Source organism: Caretta caretta, chromosome 16 (genome assembly GCF_965140235.1).
Source record: "Caretta caretta isolate rCarCar2 chromosome 16, rCarCar1.hap1, whole genome shotgun sequence".
Lineage (NCBI taxonomy): Eukaryota > Metazoa > Chordata > Testudines > Cheloniidae > Caretta > Caretta caretta.
Genome location: NC_134221.1, coordinates 17,519,777 through 17,536,274, shown reverse-complemented (window position 1 = coordinate 17,536,274; position 16,498 = coordinate 17,519,777). Strand labels below are relative to the sequence as shown.

At 43.9% G+C, this 16,498-nt stretch overlaps 1 protein-coding gene across 8 annotated transcripts in view; it reads left to right on the top strand.

Annotated features, from left to right (window-relative positions):
• VAV2 (vav guanine nucleotide exchange factor 2) overlaps positions 1 to 16,498 on the top strand; it is a 314,011-nt gene that overhangs the window by 188,154 nt on the left and 109,359 nt on the right. For all 8 annotated transcript variants that reach the window (XM_075120343.1, XM_048823167.2, XM_048823163.2 and 5 more), the window contains exon 3: positions 10,947 to 11,005. In XM_075120343.1, coding sequence (XP_074976444.1) covers positions 10,947 to 11,005 — 59 coding nt within the window. The remainder of the gene's footprint in view (positions 1 to 10,946; positions 11,006 to 16,498) is intronic.

Here is a 16,498-nt window from a genome sequence, read left to right as displayed (position 1 = left end):
GCCTGGAGTCTCCAGGAATTAAAGATTAATATTTAATTAAGATTATGTCCTGTGATGAAATCTCCAGGAATATATCCAACCAAAATTGGCAATCCTGTAGATGATACGTAAAGCTGAGGCCCTGAACACGTGTGGTCATTAAAGGTTCCATGGCACTTTTCATGTTAACCTGAATGTCCTGGTAAAATTCCAATGTGGGTAGTTATATTCTGCCTCCTGTTGCAGCTTTCCCCATTGCACATTCTTCCTCTTTCCTTGTCTGCAAGTAGTAAAGTGAAACATGACCAAATTTCACTCCTCAGAGATCTGACTTTGCATCATGGCATCACATAAACACCACTCCAGAACAAAACCAAAGTAGGACTTTCAGTTACCATTGACTGCCTGGGGAGATGAGTTAGAGGCTAAGGATGAACACTTTTGGAAATCCCTCCTTCTGTAAAGTAGCCAGTGAGGTAGCACTAATATACCAGGGACATGCCTTCCAAATGCCTGACGATGACTTTGGAAAACTCACAAAAGAGTTGATTCCCAGAGAAACCATCCCCAGATTTACAGTGAACCCCATACATGCTGGGACCAGACTTTGGGAGCGTAGTTAATGCTGTGCATGAAATAATGCAGTGCAGAAATAATCAATAACGCTCATGATTATATACTTCACTCCTGGGTCTTAATGCTTTGCTCTAAGGTGTAACCAGGGGCATGTCATTCACTATCCTAAGGGACAGCAATAAACATTCCGCCTCAGCGCATTAGGGCCATGCTGAGCCCAAAGGGCGGCTCTTAGCAGCAGGAGTGAGCGTTCAGTAGTTTTTCTTCTCCATCTGCAGCAGGAGGTCACTTGGGGCGTGTGACTATCGAGCATCATTCACAACAACTTCTCACATGAGTCAGGCACAATAAACATCCTAGTGGGGCAGAGGTGAGGGGATGTGGGACAGCCGCCTATCCGTCTCTGCTCTTGTTTTCCAACTCTCGTGTTCCACGCCAGGCTTTGGTGCAAACTGCTGCTTGCACTGGGTTACTGCGACGCCTCTCTGAGCTGGTGGTTTTCCACTCAGAGCATGCCAAGGGGAACAAATATCCCTTGTGGGAGCTCTGCCCAGTTTACACTATTATTTTCAATTGCATGATTTGTGGTGGTGGTGGTGGTTTTATCATTGACAGTAACTCCAAGAGGCCCCCCACGAAGACTTCCATGCTGCAGAATTGGAGTAGGGTTGACAGGGAGATGAACTACGTGATCTACCAGGGCTCTTCCATCTCCACTCTGAGTTCTTAAGTTCTTTGTACGATCCTGTGTATGAAAAACACACTATTTTTTATTTTTACTATTATTCCCTATGAACGTTGCTGGCCATTTTTGGTCAGGGACAGGATGGGATGGGACACATTAAGAACACTCTTTCAGCTTGATTCTGGACTTCTAGGCCACTCGGGGAGGACAAAGGAGCTTTAAATTGAAAGGAGAAGCACCCCTTGTGGAGGCTATGTCTTTGGATGGTATTGAGCTGCCATGAGGTTTCTGCACCAGCTCTGTTCCCAGCCTTTAGCCCAGGGTGTGTGGCAGGAGCATGGCCAGAGCAGTCTGTCCTGTGGTGGGTTGCCGCCCTTCAAGATGCTACCTGATGTGCTGAGATACCACTGAGCCTGCCTCTTCTGCCAGCATGGGCCCCCTTTAACCTGTCTTGCTGAGCCAGGCTCTTAAGCCTCCTCTAGCGTGCACACAGGCAGCACCACACCAGATGCGGAAAGACACAGACACTGAAATCAGCTGTGGGAAGACTCAGTTTAAGGGACTTGCCCCAGCACTCAGGTGCCCACCTCCCTTGTAGTGCAGACCCAAGGGTATATTGTCTTGCACTATATAGAAAAATCTGCACAGCACAAGCTCATAAAAATTTGCCCTCTCCTTCAATGCGAAGAAAGATATGCACAACTTCTCCCCCCTCCTCCCATTAGAAATCGCACAAACTGGGTTTAATAATAAACAAAACAAATTTATTAACTGTAAAAGGCAGATTTTAAGTGAATATAAGGGATAGCAAACAGAACAAAGCAAATTACTGAGCAAATAAAATAAAACATGGAGACTAAACTTAATACACTAAAGAAATTGGCTACAAATAGTAATTTCTCACCTTAAATGTTGATTCAGGCAGATTGCAAAGATTCTTGAAAGCCAGCTGCACTGGTCTGCAGCTTGAAACTTCAGGTATTATTACTCACAGGCTAAACACCCTTTCAATCTGGGCTCAGCTCTTCTCCCCACAGCTCAGTTCTTGCTTCCAGGTGTTTTTCAGTGTCTCTTTGGGCAGGGAGGTAGAGGAGAACCCTGATGTCACTCCCCTGGCTTATATAGCTTTTTTGTATGGTGAGAAGCCTTTGTCTTCCAGTGGAAAAACATTGGCATTCCAAGGTGGGGTCCAATACCAGGTGACTCAGTCACATGTCTTTGCAGGGTTGTTACAGCCATTACTCACAGGCTGTTTGGAGTGTCCACAGGAAGACTAAGCTCTTTCACAGTCCATTGTCTCTGCTGATGGGCCATCAGCCCTGTCTGACTTTTTCATTGTTGTACCTGAAAGGCTAGTTGTGGGTGTTATCCAAAGTAGCACATTTGAAATACAGATACGTTGTCAATATTCCTAACTTCCTAATTTCCTACAGAAATGATACATGAATACAAATTCGATAATCACATTCAGTAAATTATAACCTTTCCAATGATACCTTACATGAGCCATCTTGCATAAAGTATATTTTGGTTATGTCATATTCATATCATAACAATATTTCTATGAAGAATATGGGGTGTAACATCATAGCTCCTTTCTGCCCAACTCCAAGACTGGTCTAACTTGCAGAAGACTCAATAGCCCTAGAATGCAGGAGACATTAAGATGGCCCATGTCCCACAAAATTAACTGAGAATCAGGCTTGTATCTTTGCCTGGACGACCTGAGGGATCTGGAACACGCAGAAAGCAAAAATAAACAAGATTGCACTGTAAGACCCTGATCCCACAATGAGCTACTGGTGCCCACGTCGGGGCCCTTCTGATCTGCACAGAGGCAGGCACCGGTCTGCATGGAGTTCATTGCAGACTCACTGCCTAGAATGTGAAGTTAGCCTAAAGAGAGCCCCCTAAGCTCCATTTTCTCCATGATTGATTGAGCAAGAAGTTTGTCTTCTGGGGTTGGCTGCATGTGGGGGCAAGCAGGAGGGAGGCAATGAAAAGTAGCTTTTCCTCTTCATGTCAGCTCGAAAACGGGAAAGAAATGTAGCAGAAGCAGATGGAATGCCTCCAGCCTGGGCTTTTGTAGGTCAGATGATTTTTTTTCTGCTCGTTTGGTAAATTTAACTCCATTTAAGTCTCGGTCTCTTCTTAATAATATGTTCTTTTTCCTGACCTCTTTACAAATCATAAATGACAGTTATATTCAAGTGGCAGAACAACTGTGGGGACAAGTGCTCAAGGGTGAGGTTTGCAATGTCGAGTGAGTCTTGAAAATGTCTACTGGGCTGATTGAGAAGTCTCCTCTTTGGACAGAATGTTTGCACCTTTGATGTGTGTGTGTGTGTGTGTGTGAGTGAGAGAGAGAGAGAGAGAGAGAGAGATGTCTTCTGCTATAGCCTCCATTGCAGCAAGCCTTGGAGAGGGGGCTGAAGTTAATGAAGTAACTTCTGCTAAATGGGGTTGAATACTTGTCAGGGTTCCCTTCCCTACTCTGAACTCTAGGGTACAGATGTAGGTACCCGCATGAAAGACCCCCTAAGCTTATTTCTACCAGCTTAGGTTAAAACTTCCCCAAGGCACAAATTCTTTGCCCTTGGAGGGTACGCTGCCAGCAAGTGATTTAACAAAGAATCAGGGAAAGGACCACTTGGAGTTCCTGTTCCCTCAAAATATCCCCCCAAGCCCTTACACCCCCTTTCCTGGGGAGGCTTGAGAATAATATCCTAACCAATTGGTTACAAAGTGATCACAGACCCAAACCCCTGGGTCTTAGGACAATAGAGAAATCGGTCAGGTTCTTAAAAGAAGGATTTTATTTTAAAAAAAGGTAAAAATCACCTCTGTAAAATCAGGATGGAAAATAACTTTACAGGGTAACAAAAGATTTAAAAACACAGCAGAACTTCCTCTAGGCTTAGTTTCAAAGTTACAAAAAACAGGAATAAACCTCTCTCCAGCAAAGGAAAAATTCACAAGCAGAACAAAAGATAATCTAACACGCCTTGCCTGGCTTTTACTTTCAATTTTTGTAATATGAGAGACTTTTAGGATAGTTTATCAGAGAAGGAGTTTTCTGACCTGATACTTCTCTGCTTCCCAAGAGAACACACCAAACGAAGCCTTTCTCCTTCCCCCCACCCCTCCCACCCCAGATTTGAAAGTATCTTCTGTCCCCATTGGTCCTTTTGGTCAGGTGCCAACCAGGTTATTTGAGCTTCTTAACCCCTTACAGGTAGGGAGGAATTCTAGGATACCCTTAGCTGTATTGTTATGACAATACTCATGATGGTATTTAGTAAATTTTAGTAGTTAAACACTTTGTTTTTAAACTTTGCAATACCTGTAGCTGGTATTCAATAACACGTACATAGGCCCAGATTCAGCAAAGTGCTTGAAAAGGTGTTTAGCTTAAATAACTTGCTTAAGTATATGCATGCATTGACTCTAGCGAGTTGCTAAGTGCTGCGCTGAATAGCAGCATTGCCAACTCTTTGATTTTATAGTGGGTTTCATGATATTTAAGAAAAACACCAAAGTCCAAACTCCTGGAGTTATATTATTACATGAGAATCTCCTCTTCAATTTAAAAAAATATATGATTTAGATCTCATGGTTGCAAAGAAAACCTTGAAGATGTGAACACTGAAGGCTCAAAAACGTGAAAGTAAATGAAAAGAACCCACAATCTATTATTTTTAAAAATCGTGAATCTCGTGAATTGTAAAGGCTTTGGTATGCTTTGGCCTGCTTTGGCCATACCAAAATAGGGATGCTTTCCTGAATTGCGGCCAGGCTGAATCACCCATAGCATTTTAAAGACTAACTGATTTATTTGGGCATAAGCTTTCGTGGGTAAAAAACCCTACTTCTTCAGATGCATGGAGTGAAAATTACAGATGCAGGCATAAATATACTGACACATGAAGAGAAGGGAGTTACCTTACAAGTAACTTGTCAGCAAGTTAAAGTCACAGTATTCTTGTCAGCAAGTTAAAGAAGTATGGGCTGGATGGATGCACTACAAGGTGGGTAGAAAGTTGGCTAGATTGTCGGGCTCAACGGGTAGTGATCAATGGCTCCATGTCTAGTTGGCAGCTGGTATCTAGCGGAGTGCCCCAAGGGTCGGTCCTTGGGCCGGTTTTGTTCAATATCTTCATTAATGATCTGGAGGATGTTGTGGATTGCACCCTCAGCAAGTTTGCGGATGACATTAAACTGGGAGGAGTGGTAGATACGCTGGAGGGTAGGGATAGCATACAGAGGGACCTAGACAAATTGGAGGATTGGGCCAAAAGAAATCTGATGAGCTTCAACAAGGACAAGTGCAGAGTCCTACACTTAGGACGGAAGAATCCAATGCACAGCTACAGACTAGGGACCGAATGGCTAGGCAGCAGTTCTGCAGAGAAGGACCTAGGGGTGACAGAGGACAAGAAGCTGGATATGAGTCAACAGTGTGCCCTTGTTGCCAAGAAGGCCAATGGCATTTTGGGGTGTATAAGTAGGGGCATAGCGAGCAGATCGAGGGACGTGATCGTTCCCCTCTATTTGACATTGGTGAGGCCTCATCTGGAGTACTGTGTCCAGTTTTGGGCCCCACACTATAAGAAGGATGTGGATAAATTGGAGAGAGTCCAGCGAAGGGCAACAAAAATGATTAGGGGTCTGGAACACATGACTTATGAGGAGAGGCTGAGGGAACTGGGATTGTTTAGTCTATGGAAGAGAAGAATGAGGGGGGATTTGATAGCTGCTTTTAACTACCTGAAAGGTGGATCCAAAGAGGATGGATCTATACTATTCTCAGTGATAGCAGATGACAGGACAAGGAGTAATGGTCTCAAGTTGCAGTGGGGGAGATTTAGGTTGGATATTAGGAAAACCTTTTTCACTAGGAGGGTGATGAAACACTGGAATGCGTTACCTAGGGAGGTGGTGGAATCCCGTTCCTTTGAAGTTTTTAAGGTCAGGCTTGACAAAGCCCTGGCTGGGATGATTTAGTTGGGGATTGGTCCTGCTCTGGGCAGGGGGTTGGACTAGATGACCTCCAGAGGTCCCTTCCAACTCTGATATTCTATGATTCTAAGTGGAGAACCAGTGTTAACAAGGCCAGTTCAGTCAGGCTGGATGTGGGTGTCACCTCCTCATAAATTATTGGGAGTGGACCACATCCACCCTGATTGAATTGGCCTTGTTGACACTAGTTCTCCACTTCTCTTCATGTGTCAGTATATTTATGCCTGCAACTGTAATTTTCACTCCATGCATCTGAAGAAGTAGGGTTTTTTACCCACAAAAGCTTATGCTAAATAAATGGATTAGTCTTTAAGGTGCCACCAGACTCCTTGTTGTTTTCGAGGATACAGACTAACACGGCTACCCCTCTGATACTTGGCACCAAAGCATTTTGAGACCACATGGCAATACTAATTTTACTGAGTGATTTTGTGCTTTCAAATGGATTTTATAGAGATCTAAACAATTGTGTGCAAAAATTAGACAATACCGCAGACTACGTTCAAGGGGAAAATACACCACAAGACACACAGCTTTGGCACTTGGCTAGAAGAGACTTTCAACATGCTATATACAACTAGAATGTTTGCTTTTTACTTTGCTACGTCAAATCCTATGGGCTTTCCCTTTGTTAAAGGGATGCTGTCCTGATAACAAGCTGTTTAAACATATAAGAGTATACTACTTATTTTTACTGAAGTATGCTAGACGTCCTACCGTCCAGATAGATGGATGTGCCCAGGAGAGCTTACAGACTCTTATGTGTGTGACTAGTCCCACTGAGATCAATCAGGCCTGGTTAACGTCCCTCGTGTGTTTGCAAGGATTTTAATTTTAGATGCAACTCAGCGACTGGAGCTATCGCACACTAGAAGGAGAGGGGGTTGAGTCAGAATAATATCTGAGCCGTTGTTATGCATTTATGGCTTGTGCATACTTTGATTAATTTAAAAGTGGATCCGCAGGGTAGAACGGAAGTCATTTCTTGAGTAGGGGGACAGCAAGAGCATTAATGGCAACACTTTGGGGTGGGGAGTGTGCATGGGTGGGGTGGGTCAAAGTTGTAAGACTGGAATAAATTCTCCATTGGTATACATGAGCATAACTCCCTTTGCAGTCAGTGGAGTCACACCCATGTACACTAGCACAGAGTTTGGCTCTCTGTCAAATATAAAAGCAAGGCGAGATTCATGTAGGGCCTTGAAGGCCAAGGACAAGACAATCAGCCCTTTACCTATGTCCTTAACAGCACCCTAGGGCTTGTCTACACTACCAAGTTTTGTTGACAAAACTTATGTCGACACCCAGAAGTTGGCAAAATAAAAATCGCCGAAGGGTATTCACACTTGCTTCCTCTGTCGACAGATCACGTCCACATTGGGGACACCATCATCGACAGGGTGAGCAGTGTACCGTGGATATGTATCCCATGGTGCAGTGTTGTGGGAAGGAAGAGATGATCGCTGCGCATCTTGGGAGTCTCTCCAAGTTCTCCCGCAGCCCCCTCAGCTGCTGAGAGCGGCATCATGAGTAGCTCTGGGAGCTCTCCGTGCTGAGGAATGGCAAAGCAGCCCAGTGGTCTGTCCCACTCTGGCTGCAGCAGCCGCCTGCCTGCTGCTCTGTTCCTAGTGCTGGGCAGAACAGGAGCATTCCAATGATTTGCTCTTTGTTTGTTCCCCAAAGGGAGCAGCACACAGATACCTCCCGGAGCTTTGAAAGGGGAGGGGCGCATGCCTGCAGGGCAGCAGAGATCAAAACACTGAGCAGAGCCATCAGGGCAGGCATTGTGGGATACTGGCGGAAGCCAGTTCTGTCGACAAAACAATCAGCAGTGTCTACATTGGCTGTTTGTCGACAATAAAGGGACGGAAAAAGACAAAAGTCTCTCGTAGGGGTGGAAGCTTTTTGTTGCCAAAACTGCGTTTTTCGCGACAAAAGTCCCATTGTAGTATGTATGTTCTTGCTGTTTTGTCACCAAAAGGCAGTTTTTGGCAACAAAACTTGACAGTGTAGACAAGCCTTAGAGTGCTGAAATGGAAAACTCTTCATAGCCATGTGCATCCCTCTCTTTTTCGGTGTTTGCTTCCTCTCCCCACCTATCCGCCAGAGCAACATAAATTGGTTAGTCTCTAAGGTGCCACAAGTACACCTTTTCTTTTTGCGAATACAGACTAACATGGCTGCTACTCTGAAACCTGTCATTACACAGGATTGTTTCACCTTATCTATCGTCAGTTTCACTTTCTGCTGTTTCTGCAGTAGTCCAGTGCTTTGGGGTTGGGTTTTCAACACTGCAGGAAATGTTGAAATGAAAAAGGAAAAAAAAAGCAATCGAAAATTCCTCCAATTGAAATCCTTCCTTTTTTTTTAATCCCTCGCTCCCTGCCCAACAATTCAGATCCTATTTTGTAAAATCCCCCAGCCACCGACCTGCTTCCTCTTTCTTTAACTACACCTGCATTTTCAGCTTAGTGTAGATAGCAGATTTTAAAGTTGAATATAGGTAATTTTCAAAAAAGTGAAACACAGGAAAGTTCAATTTAGGGGGAGAGAAAAAACAACCCAAGCAGCCAACGAATCCAAAAGGGGAAACAAAAAACAATGAAAGTTCTCTGACCAAAAACGGGTGCTAAGAAAAACAAAAGCCATTTCTAGCACAACAGATACTACTAAATGTTGTTGAATACAGCTGTGCCTGAAATCTAGAGAGATTTGGCCATATTGAGAGGTCAAAAGGTTTCGTCTTGCTTTCTTGTTAAGTGTCTCATTGGCAGAGTCTCGGCTGATCTCTCTCTCTTTCCTGAGAGATCCTCAGTGTGCTGGCTACAGCCCTGCGGATATACCTGTCTTGTATGCTTTATAAATGTCACCATCCTAATCCCCCACTCTGCATCTTACCGTCACCAGCCTTCTGGCCAGGGAGGACTGAAAAGGACTCTAGTTTTGACAGGCTTTGAATCATGATCCACCAGAGGAACTGGTAGTGAGCATAAGTGCTGGATCTAGGGCTGCTGGGGGTGCTGGTGCACCTCCTGGCTTGAAGTAATAATAACAACCGAAGTACATGGTTTCTGCCTTCAGCACTCCCACTATACAAATTGTTCCAGCACCACTGGTCATGAGCATGACCTGAGGCCTTCCTGTCCCCTGCTAGCTTGGGCAGCAAGAATCCAAGAGCAGAGCCCATGTTTTCCTGCCTGGCAATAAAGTGGCCAGATTTGAAAGAAAGTTCAGCACAGAGGGCATCACAATGGAGGCTGCTGGATGCTGAGATCTTCAGAAAATCTGGTCCTAATACTGAGTTACCAGTTCATGATGTCACCTGATAGTTCTAGTAAAGCTTTGCATTTACATGTCATCCTGCATGTGAGGATCTCAAAGCAATTTTATAAACACTTCCTAACAGCTCTGTGAGGTAGGTAAGAACTTGTATCCCCATTTTACAGATGGGGAAATTGAATCCCAGGCAAGCTAGCACTTAGTGAAGCTCAGATATTCTGTGGTGGTTCCCGGAATAGAACCCAGGAGTCCTTACTGCCACGCCCAGGTACTAACCACTTCCTTGGAAGTTCACTAGCTAAAGAGGATTTTGTGATGCCAAGCAGCTGGAAAAGAGGAGATCCAGGAAAGAAAATATTGCAAGGAAATATAAAATAGGGTTTAATTTTTTTTTCTTTCCAGGGGCTGCAAAATGATGGTTGGAGGTTCTGTTTTTTTTAAATGAAAAGTAGGTTCAGTTTTTCTCATTAGAGGTCAAAATTGCAACATATTTTGTCAATTTACAAAAGTTATCAGAGCTACACCTGGTAGAAAAACAGGATGAATTTTTCACAGCATACATATTAATGATATATTTTTTCTGTATGCCACTTATCAGATTTTGGGTTAGATCTATTATGAAAACGAGACAATGATCCAAGTTCACCCTGGCATAAGTGGACACAACTGCATTGAAATGATAGGAGTTGAGCCCACTTTACACTAGCAGTGAAATTAGGCTCAATCTTTTTATTTTATGTGCAAAAAGATCATAAATCATCCAATAAAAGAATACAAGGCTAGAATTCTTCAAGAGGTACTGGTTATTGCATAAAACCATTAGAGCAGGTCTAGAATTACTGTGCATGAGCTCCAAGGTGGAATTTCCTTGTATTACATTGTTACCTATTTGGTTCCTTTATATTAGAAGGTTAGAATTTTTGTTTGTTTCCATTCAGCAGCAAAAACAAAAGTTGTGTTAGCATTGATAGAATGTCATGTGAACACGATGATCCCTATGCGCTGTCACATCAATACTTAAAGCCCTTGTGTGTTGTCTTCTGGTTTGTTGGAATGTTCGGAAGCCATGGGAATGAAGAAAGAACTCTAATTTTACTTTGCCTCTTGATAGGGTTGTGATCTCAGCTTTAATAAAGTTTAGTGGGGCAGGGACCATCTTTCTGTTCAATGTTTGTACAGCACCTAACACAATGGGTCGTGATCAATGACCGGGGCTGCTAGGAACTACCACATAACAGATAAGGGCCTATTTGTCAGCGGGGCTGTGCACTCACATTTCAGTAGTAGTCAATGGTAGCAGCAGGTCTGAAAATTGATCCCCAAGTATCTTTCTCTCCATTAGCTTCAGCTATAGCTTCCCTTTTCTATTGTAATCACACCAGGGTTTCTTTTTTTTTCTCCTTTCCAGGTTATATCAGCTGTATCCAGACTTTCCCACCACAGTATCGTTCAAACCAAAGGAATTAGGTAAGATTCTTTTAACATGATACTTTAGATAAAATTGGCTTCCCCTCCACCCCCAGCTGACTCTCCTTGTGCTTAATCGCATTGGAATCTATAAAGATAATAAATTGGCAGTGTGCATGTTAAAAGTTAGACAGCAAACAGGCTGCCTTTGAGATCAGTACATGGTGCTTATTAAAGTGCACTGCTGACGACAGTTTATACCCTTCCCCAGCAGCACAGACAGAGCAAAGAGCGTGTAGGTAGTGTGCATGCGTGCAATGGGGCACAGTCACTGCAGGGTGGGCACAGATAGAAGTGAGAGGGAGATGTTTCCTCCTCCTAAACTTTTTACAGTCCTGTGTATGTCCCCTCTCTCAATAAATCTGCCACACACCTGCATTTCCCCCCAACTGTCCTTAGGTTTTATGGTGACTGCACCTCTGTTCTGTACGTTCCCAAAATAACCCACACAGAGTGTTTGTTTTTTTTAATGCAAACTCTCTTGTGGCATCTGGTAGAATCCTGGGTTGTTCCATGCAGGAAAACTGGGATCTTGGCCACACAAGCCTAGTTCCTCTTCCTGGGAATAAACACCCTTCTGTCTTGTTGGATCTACAGCCATCCTGGGCCTGAAACAAAGCACTGTCCCCCTTTCCTACCACTCACTTCAAAGGCTGGCTGCTGTCTTTGAAATGCTAATGACGGTTAAATAGCTGGCCAGGAAAACCCTAACAAATCAGGCTCCAGTCACTGAAATGAAGGGGATTATGTGGGCTAGAGGGAGCCTCTTGGAGATTTTGGTAGTCCACAACCTGCAGGGTGAATGTGGAGGCTGATTTCATTGGGTCGGTGTCCTGGCTGTGACTGAAAGACCAGGGAAAAGCTGTTTTCGTTGTTTAAAAAGTCCAACTCGTTCTTTATGATCAGTGTGGGAAGTTTGACACTGATGTTTGTTGACACACTGCTCCCCTTCCCCGTGATGGTCTGATTCCCCTAACCTTGGGAGAGCAGGATTCTGGCTGCCCCCTCAGCCTGCCCCTGACAACTGTAGTACTGGGGGGATTGCTGTTAAGGGCTCAGCTTCCGGGCTAGGTGCTGTGTAGCTCTAGTTAGGCACAGCCAGTTGGAACGGGAAACAAAATGAAGCTGAGCTCCTGAAAAGCACCAAGCAATCACTGAGCACCACAGCAAGGCTCCATGAAAGTGGCAAAACACCTCCTGTGTCAGAGAGGGAAGTGCCGAAGGATCCCTGGCTACCCAGATCTTCAGGCCGCTACGGCTGTTCCTCTGAAACCTGACTCTGAAAGGGGCTGCATTAGGGGTTGTGACTTTCACCATTGGGCTGCAGTAGATTCATAGTGCAGGCTTGTTTGGGGAGAATGCCTTCCCTTTTGCACATCTGCCCATGGAAGGCTAGCTGCTGGGCAAAAACGGAGCTCTAGTTCGCACAAACAGGATGCTGCTGTTGAGTGAGTCATGGTCTAGAACTCCCAAGCTCACTTCCCAGCTCTGATCCTTTCTCTATGGCCTTTGGCCAGTCACTTTACTCCAGTCTACATGCAGATTTTGTATCAGTCCAACTGTTGGTTAGAGGGATGATTTTTGTTGTTTTTACTGATATGTTTATACCAGTGCAACCCCAAGTGTGGAGACAGTCATAGCGGCAGTCAGCTGATTCCCCTTCCCATACAAGAAATAGACATAAAGTGCCTTTATTTTGGTATAACTGTATCCACACTATGGGGTTTGTACCACTGGAACTATACTGATATGGTTAAAGGGATACAAGTTTTGTGTGTAAGATGAGCCCTAAATGGTGAAACTGACAGATTCCACAAGGTACGAATCTTGTGGAATGGGCACTGTAGTGAGTGAATGTTTGTAAAGTGCTTTGAGGATCAAAGCACCATCTGAGTTAGGCACTGTTTGTTTATTCAGAGTAGTCTTGAGTCCTGGAGAAGACTATAGTGATTATTATTTTAAGGGGAAAAGTGCATCAAAGCATTGTGGGAGCTGGGGGAGGGAAATCCACATGTATAAATTACACTGACATTGCAAAAGGTAATCTTAAAAACGTAGGCCCTGGCTTGGCATGTTGCTTACACCATCTTGCAGGTCATTCACTCTTTTCTAATCACGCATCCAGGTATGAAAGGTGTATTATTACTTTATAGGAAGAGCAAGCTGGCCATACTGCTAAGCCTGCTGTAGATAAATAACGTTCTGCAAGGCCTGAATCACATACTTCCATTGAAGTCAATTGGGAGACTCCCATTAAGTTTCATGGGGGCTGGTTGGAGCCTCAAGTCCAGTAGACAGCAGGGATGCAAGAGGCATGATGGCTTGCAGTCCATTGGTGTGATATTTCCCCCCCTACAGTATAGCTATTAAATTTTCACATTTTTTTTATTACAGGCTTTTAAAATTCCCATTAAATTCTCTTATCTGGAAGTCTTTTGCCTAGTAATTACAGAAGCAAAGAGTGTTGATGACACTCTTTCTGTCTTTCTTTCTGACTCCAAGTTTTTCCTATACGTTAACCCCACTTTCCCCCGTTCGTCAGCTGCCCATACAAGAATGCATAGTGCTGATTGCTTTCTTCACCCTAAAAAAAAAAGCCCATCAAAGTTCTTCCTCTTCTCACCATCACCTACCCCAGCAATAAGCAAATACATGCCTTTTGTCCATTCCTGCATTTTTTTTTTTAAAGTAGATCACTTCTTGCACCATCATCTTAAAAAGCCTTGACTATGGAAGCCAAGCGCCGATGAACTTTATATGAAAACTAGCAGCAGCCTTTGCTCTCTGAAATGACTGCAGACATCTGCCATCTCGGAACCCGATCCCTGCTCCTCTTTATGCAGGTCTCTACCGATGACAGCAATCCCTTCCCTGGCTTAGGGAGGCTGTTTTTTATGGATGTCTTAAGATCCCAGAGCCCGGGCTCTAGCCCTAATGTCTACACTGCAGTTTTATGTCCACGCAGCCCTAATCACCTGACCCAGGCCAGCTGCAGGTGTTTTATTGAAGTGTAGGTGTACTCTAAAAGTCTGATCCAAAGCCTGGTGAAATCAATGGAAAAACTCCCATTGACTTTTGGCTTTGGATCAAACCCTAAGCACTTAGAAAACCGAACAAATATAGTCCCCTTGTTCACACATCGTATATAGTCTTCAGCACTGTTAAATGAAGGTATTTTCTCCCCAATGCATTTTTTAGCTCTAGACTTTGGGATCACACAGGAAAATCCATATTTAAAAAAAAACCCAGCTCCCCAAGCCTATTGTTTTTCTTGAATATGTCCCATGATCATGCAATCTCCCACAAAGGACAAAAAGATAAAATAAAACTCATATGTTACTCAGTAACAGAAGGAATCTTTCTACCTAATAAAGACTTTCTAGATGCGTGGACCTTGCCAGAGAAACCCTGCCTCACAGAGTAATTCAGGTGGCTATCAGAATAGCTCTGCAGTGATGACAGAGTGTTTCCTCCAAAGAACAAGCTATAAATAGCAAAAGCCTATCCTTAATGAAATGTTTTGTTTGCAGTATACCACTGCAGTTGGACTTAATCTGTGGCAGCTGTAGCTACAGACGGCGCTGTATGTTTACTTCTTGTGCTGTGTTGTTATTTCAGTGGCAGGTTTTTGAATTCGTTTGGAGTGCCATGTAGCCCTTAGTGCATGTTGCATTGACTTACCTCCTGGCTAGTGCTCTGCCTCTATTGATTGCTAAGATAAAAATGGGTTTATCTGTCGCACAAGGTTGTTTGTTCAACATAAGCTGTTATCCCTCCCACCTTCATCTCCCCACTAATTAAACAAGCCTCCCCCCACACCACCACACACACAATTACAGGACCCACCACCCACTATTTGTTGTGCTCTGGGTTGCTGCAGGGCCACTCAATCCACAAAAGCCAGGTGGTTTCAAACCATTACACACCACAGTGACCATGTCCCTTGACGTTTTGAATACTCTTCCATGCATAATGAGAGTCTTGCTGCTAAGGGAGCTTTATTATTACGTTAAGAAGAGACTTTTTCTGCCTGTATCTCTGATCCAAGGTCTTAAAAGGAAGAGGATGATGATGTGGTTAAGACACTAGACGGACTTGGGTTCAATTCCTGGCTCTGCCCCAGATTCCCTGGCTGATTCTGGTCACATCACTTAATTTCTCTGTGTCTCATTTTCCCGTCTGTCCAATGGGGATGATGATCCTTCCTTTGTCTAGTCTCTTAGAGTGTTATGCGTATATGCAGAACCTAGCATAACTGGGTTCTGAGCTCAGTGAGGGCTTCTAGGCACAACAGAAATTGAATAATATTTTTTCCTGTAGCACACCTCACTGTAATAGCCAAGTGTAGTGTTTTTTCACAGTGCAAAGTTGATACACGGTTGGGGATACAGAGAAGGAGGTGGTTCTGGTGTAATTTTTCATCCCTAGAGAGAGGGAATCTCTGTTTAACTCCTTTCTCTCTGTTTCATAGTGCCACCCATCACCATAGTATCTTAGTACCTTCTATGTAAAATCAATAGCTGTAGTGAAATCACAAGTGGATTTCCTGGAATCTCTGGCGCGGCTGTCACGTAGTATCAATACACCTGCCCTCCTCAGTCAATCACAGGTCCGGTCAGCTGACTACTTTTCTTTTCCCCGGTTGCTTTGTTAATCCCACCACTGACATCAGACTTGAAGCAGGTGGGGGGAAAATGGCGCATCGGCGGAAGAGCTGTCATTGAAGGAATGGACCATAGTCTTCTCGGTAGCTGGAGGACAGAGTAGGGAATCGGGCAGTCCCAATCCATACCAAATTTGGTCACTTCCCTGAGATTTAACAGGCTCTTCTGTGCCTTGCCCTCAGATTGCTATCTCCTTCCCTTTTAAAGAGGGCAGCTGTCACAAGGAGAGTATTGTTCTCAAATGGATGAGTTTGAGAGCCCTTCGGGAGGCTGGCTATTTGCAGATCCTGTGCTAATGTAAATTTCCAATAACTGGATTAATGGGGTATATACGTTTAAAAAAACAGAACTATAAACAGCACGTACATAGCAAAAATCCCCCACTCTCAGTGTGGGGCTGAATTACTCTGGTGAAGACACTTTCAAAACCCCAGTGCTTTACAATACAGAGACTGTTCTTAGGGAAGTTTTGTGTAATTAACACAGCTACCATGATTACAATAATCAGTGGGCTGCGCAATATACCAAAGCCAATGAGACTCAAAGAAAAAACCTTTTCCCTTGAAACTCTATGCTGCATGATTTACACAGTATTGATAATTGCAGCAAAAGAAAAAAATGGGGAAGGATCACCAAATTCATGTGAATGGTTCTAGTTACGGAGCACAGATGCGATCAGCAACAAATGCTCTAATACCTACTGTGATCACTGGTAATAAGAATTACATGTGGTCTTCTGGGATCCCCACCTAGAGAATCTCAATCCACATTGTCCTTGGCAAGGGAGATCATTTAACTGATTTCAGACAATCTCCTAGCCATAAATTAA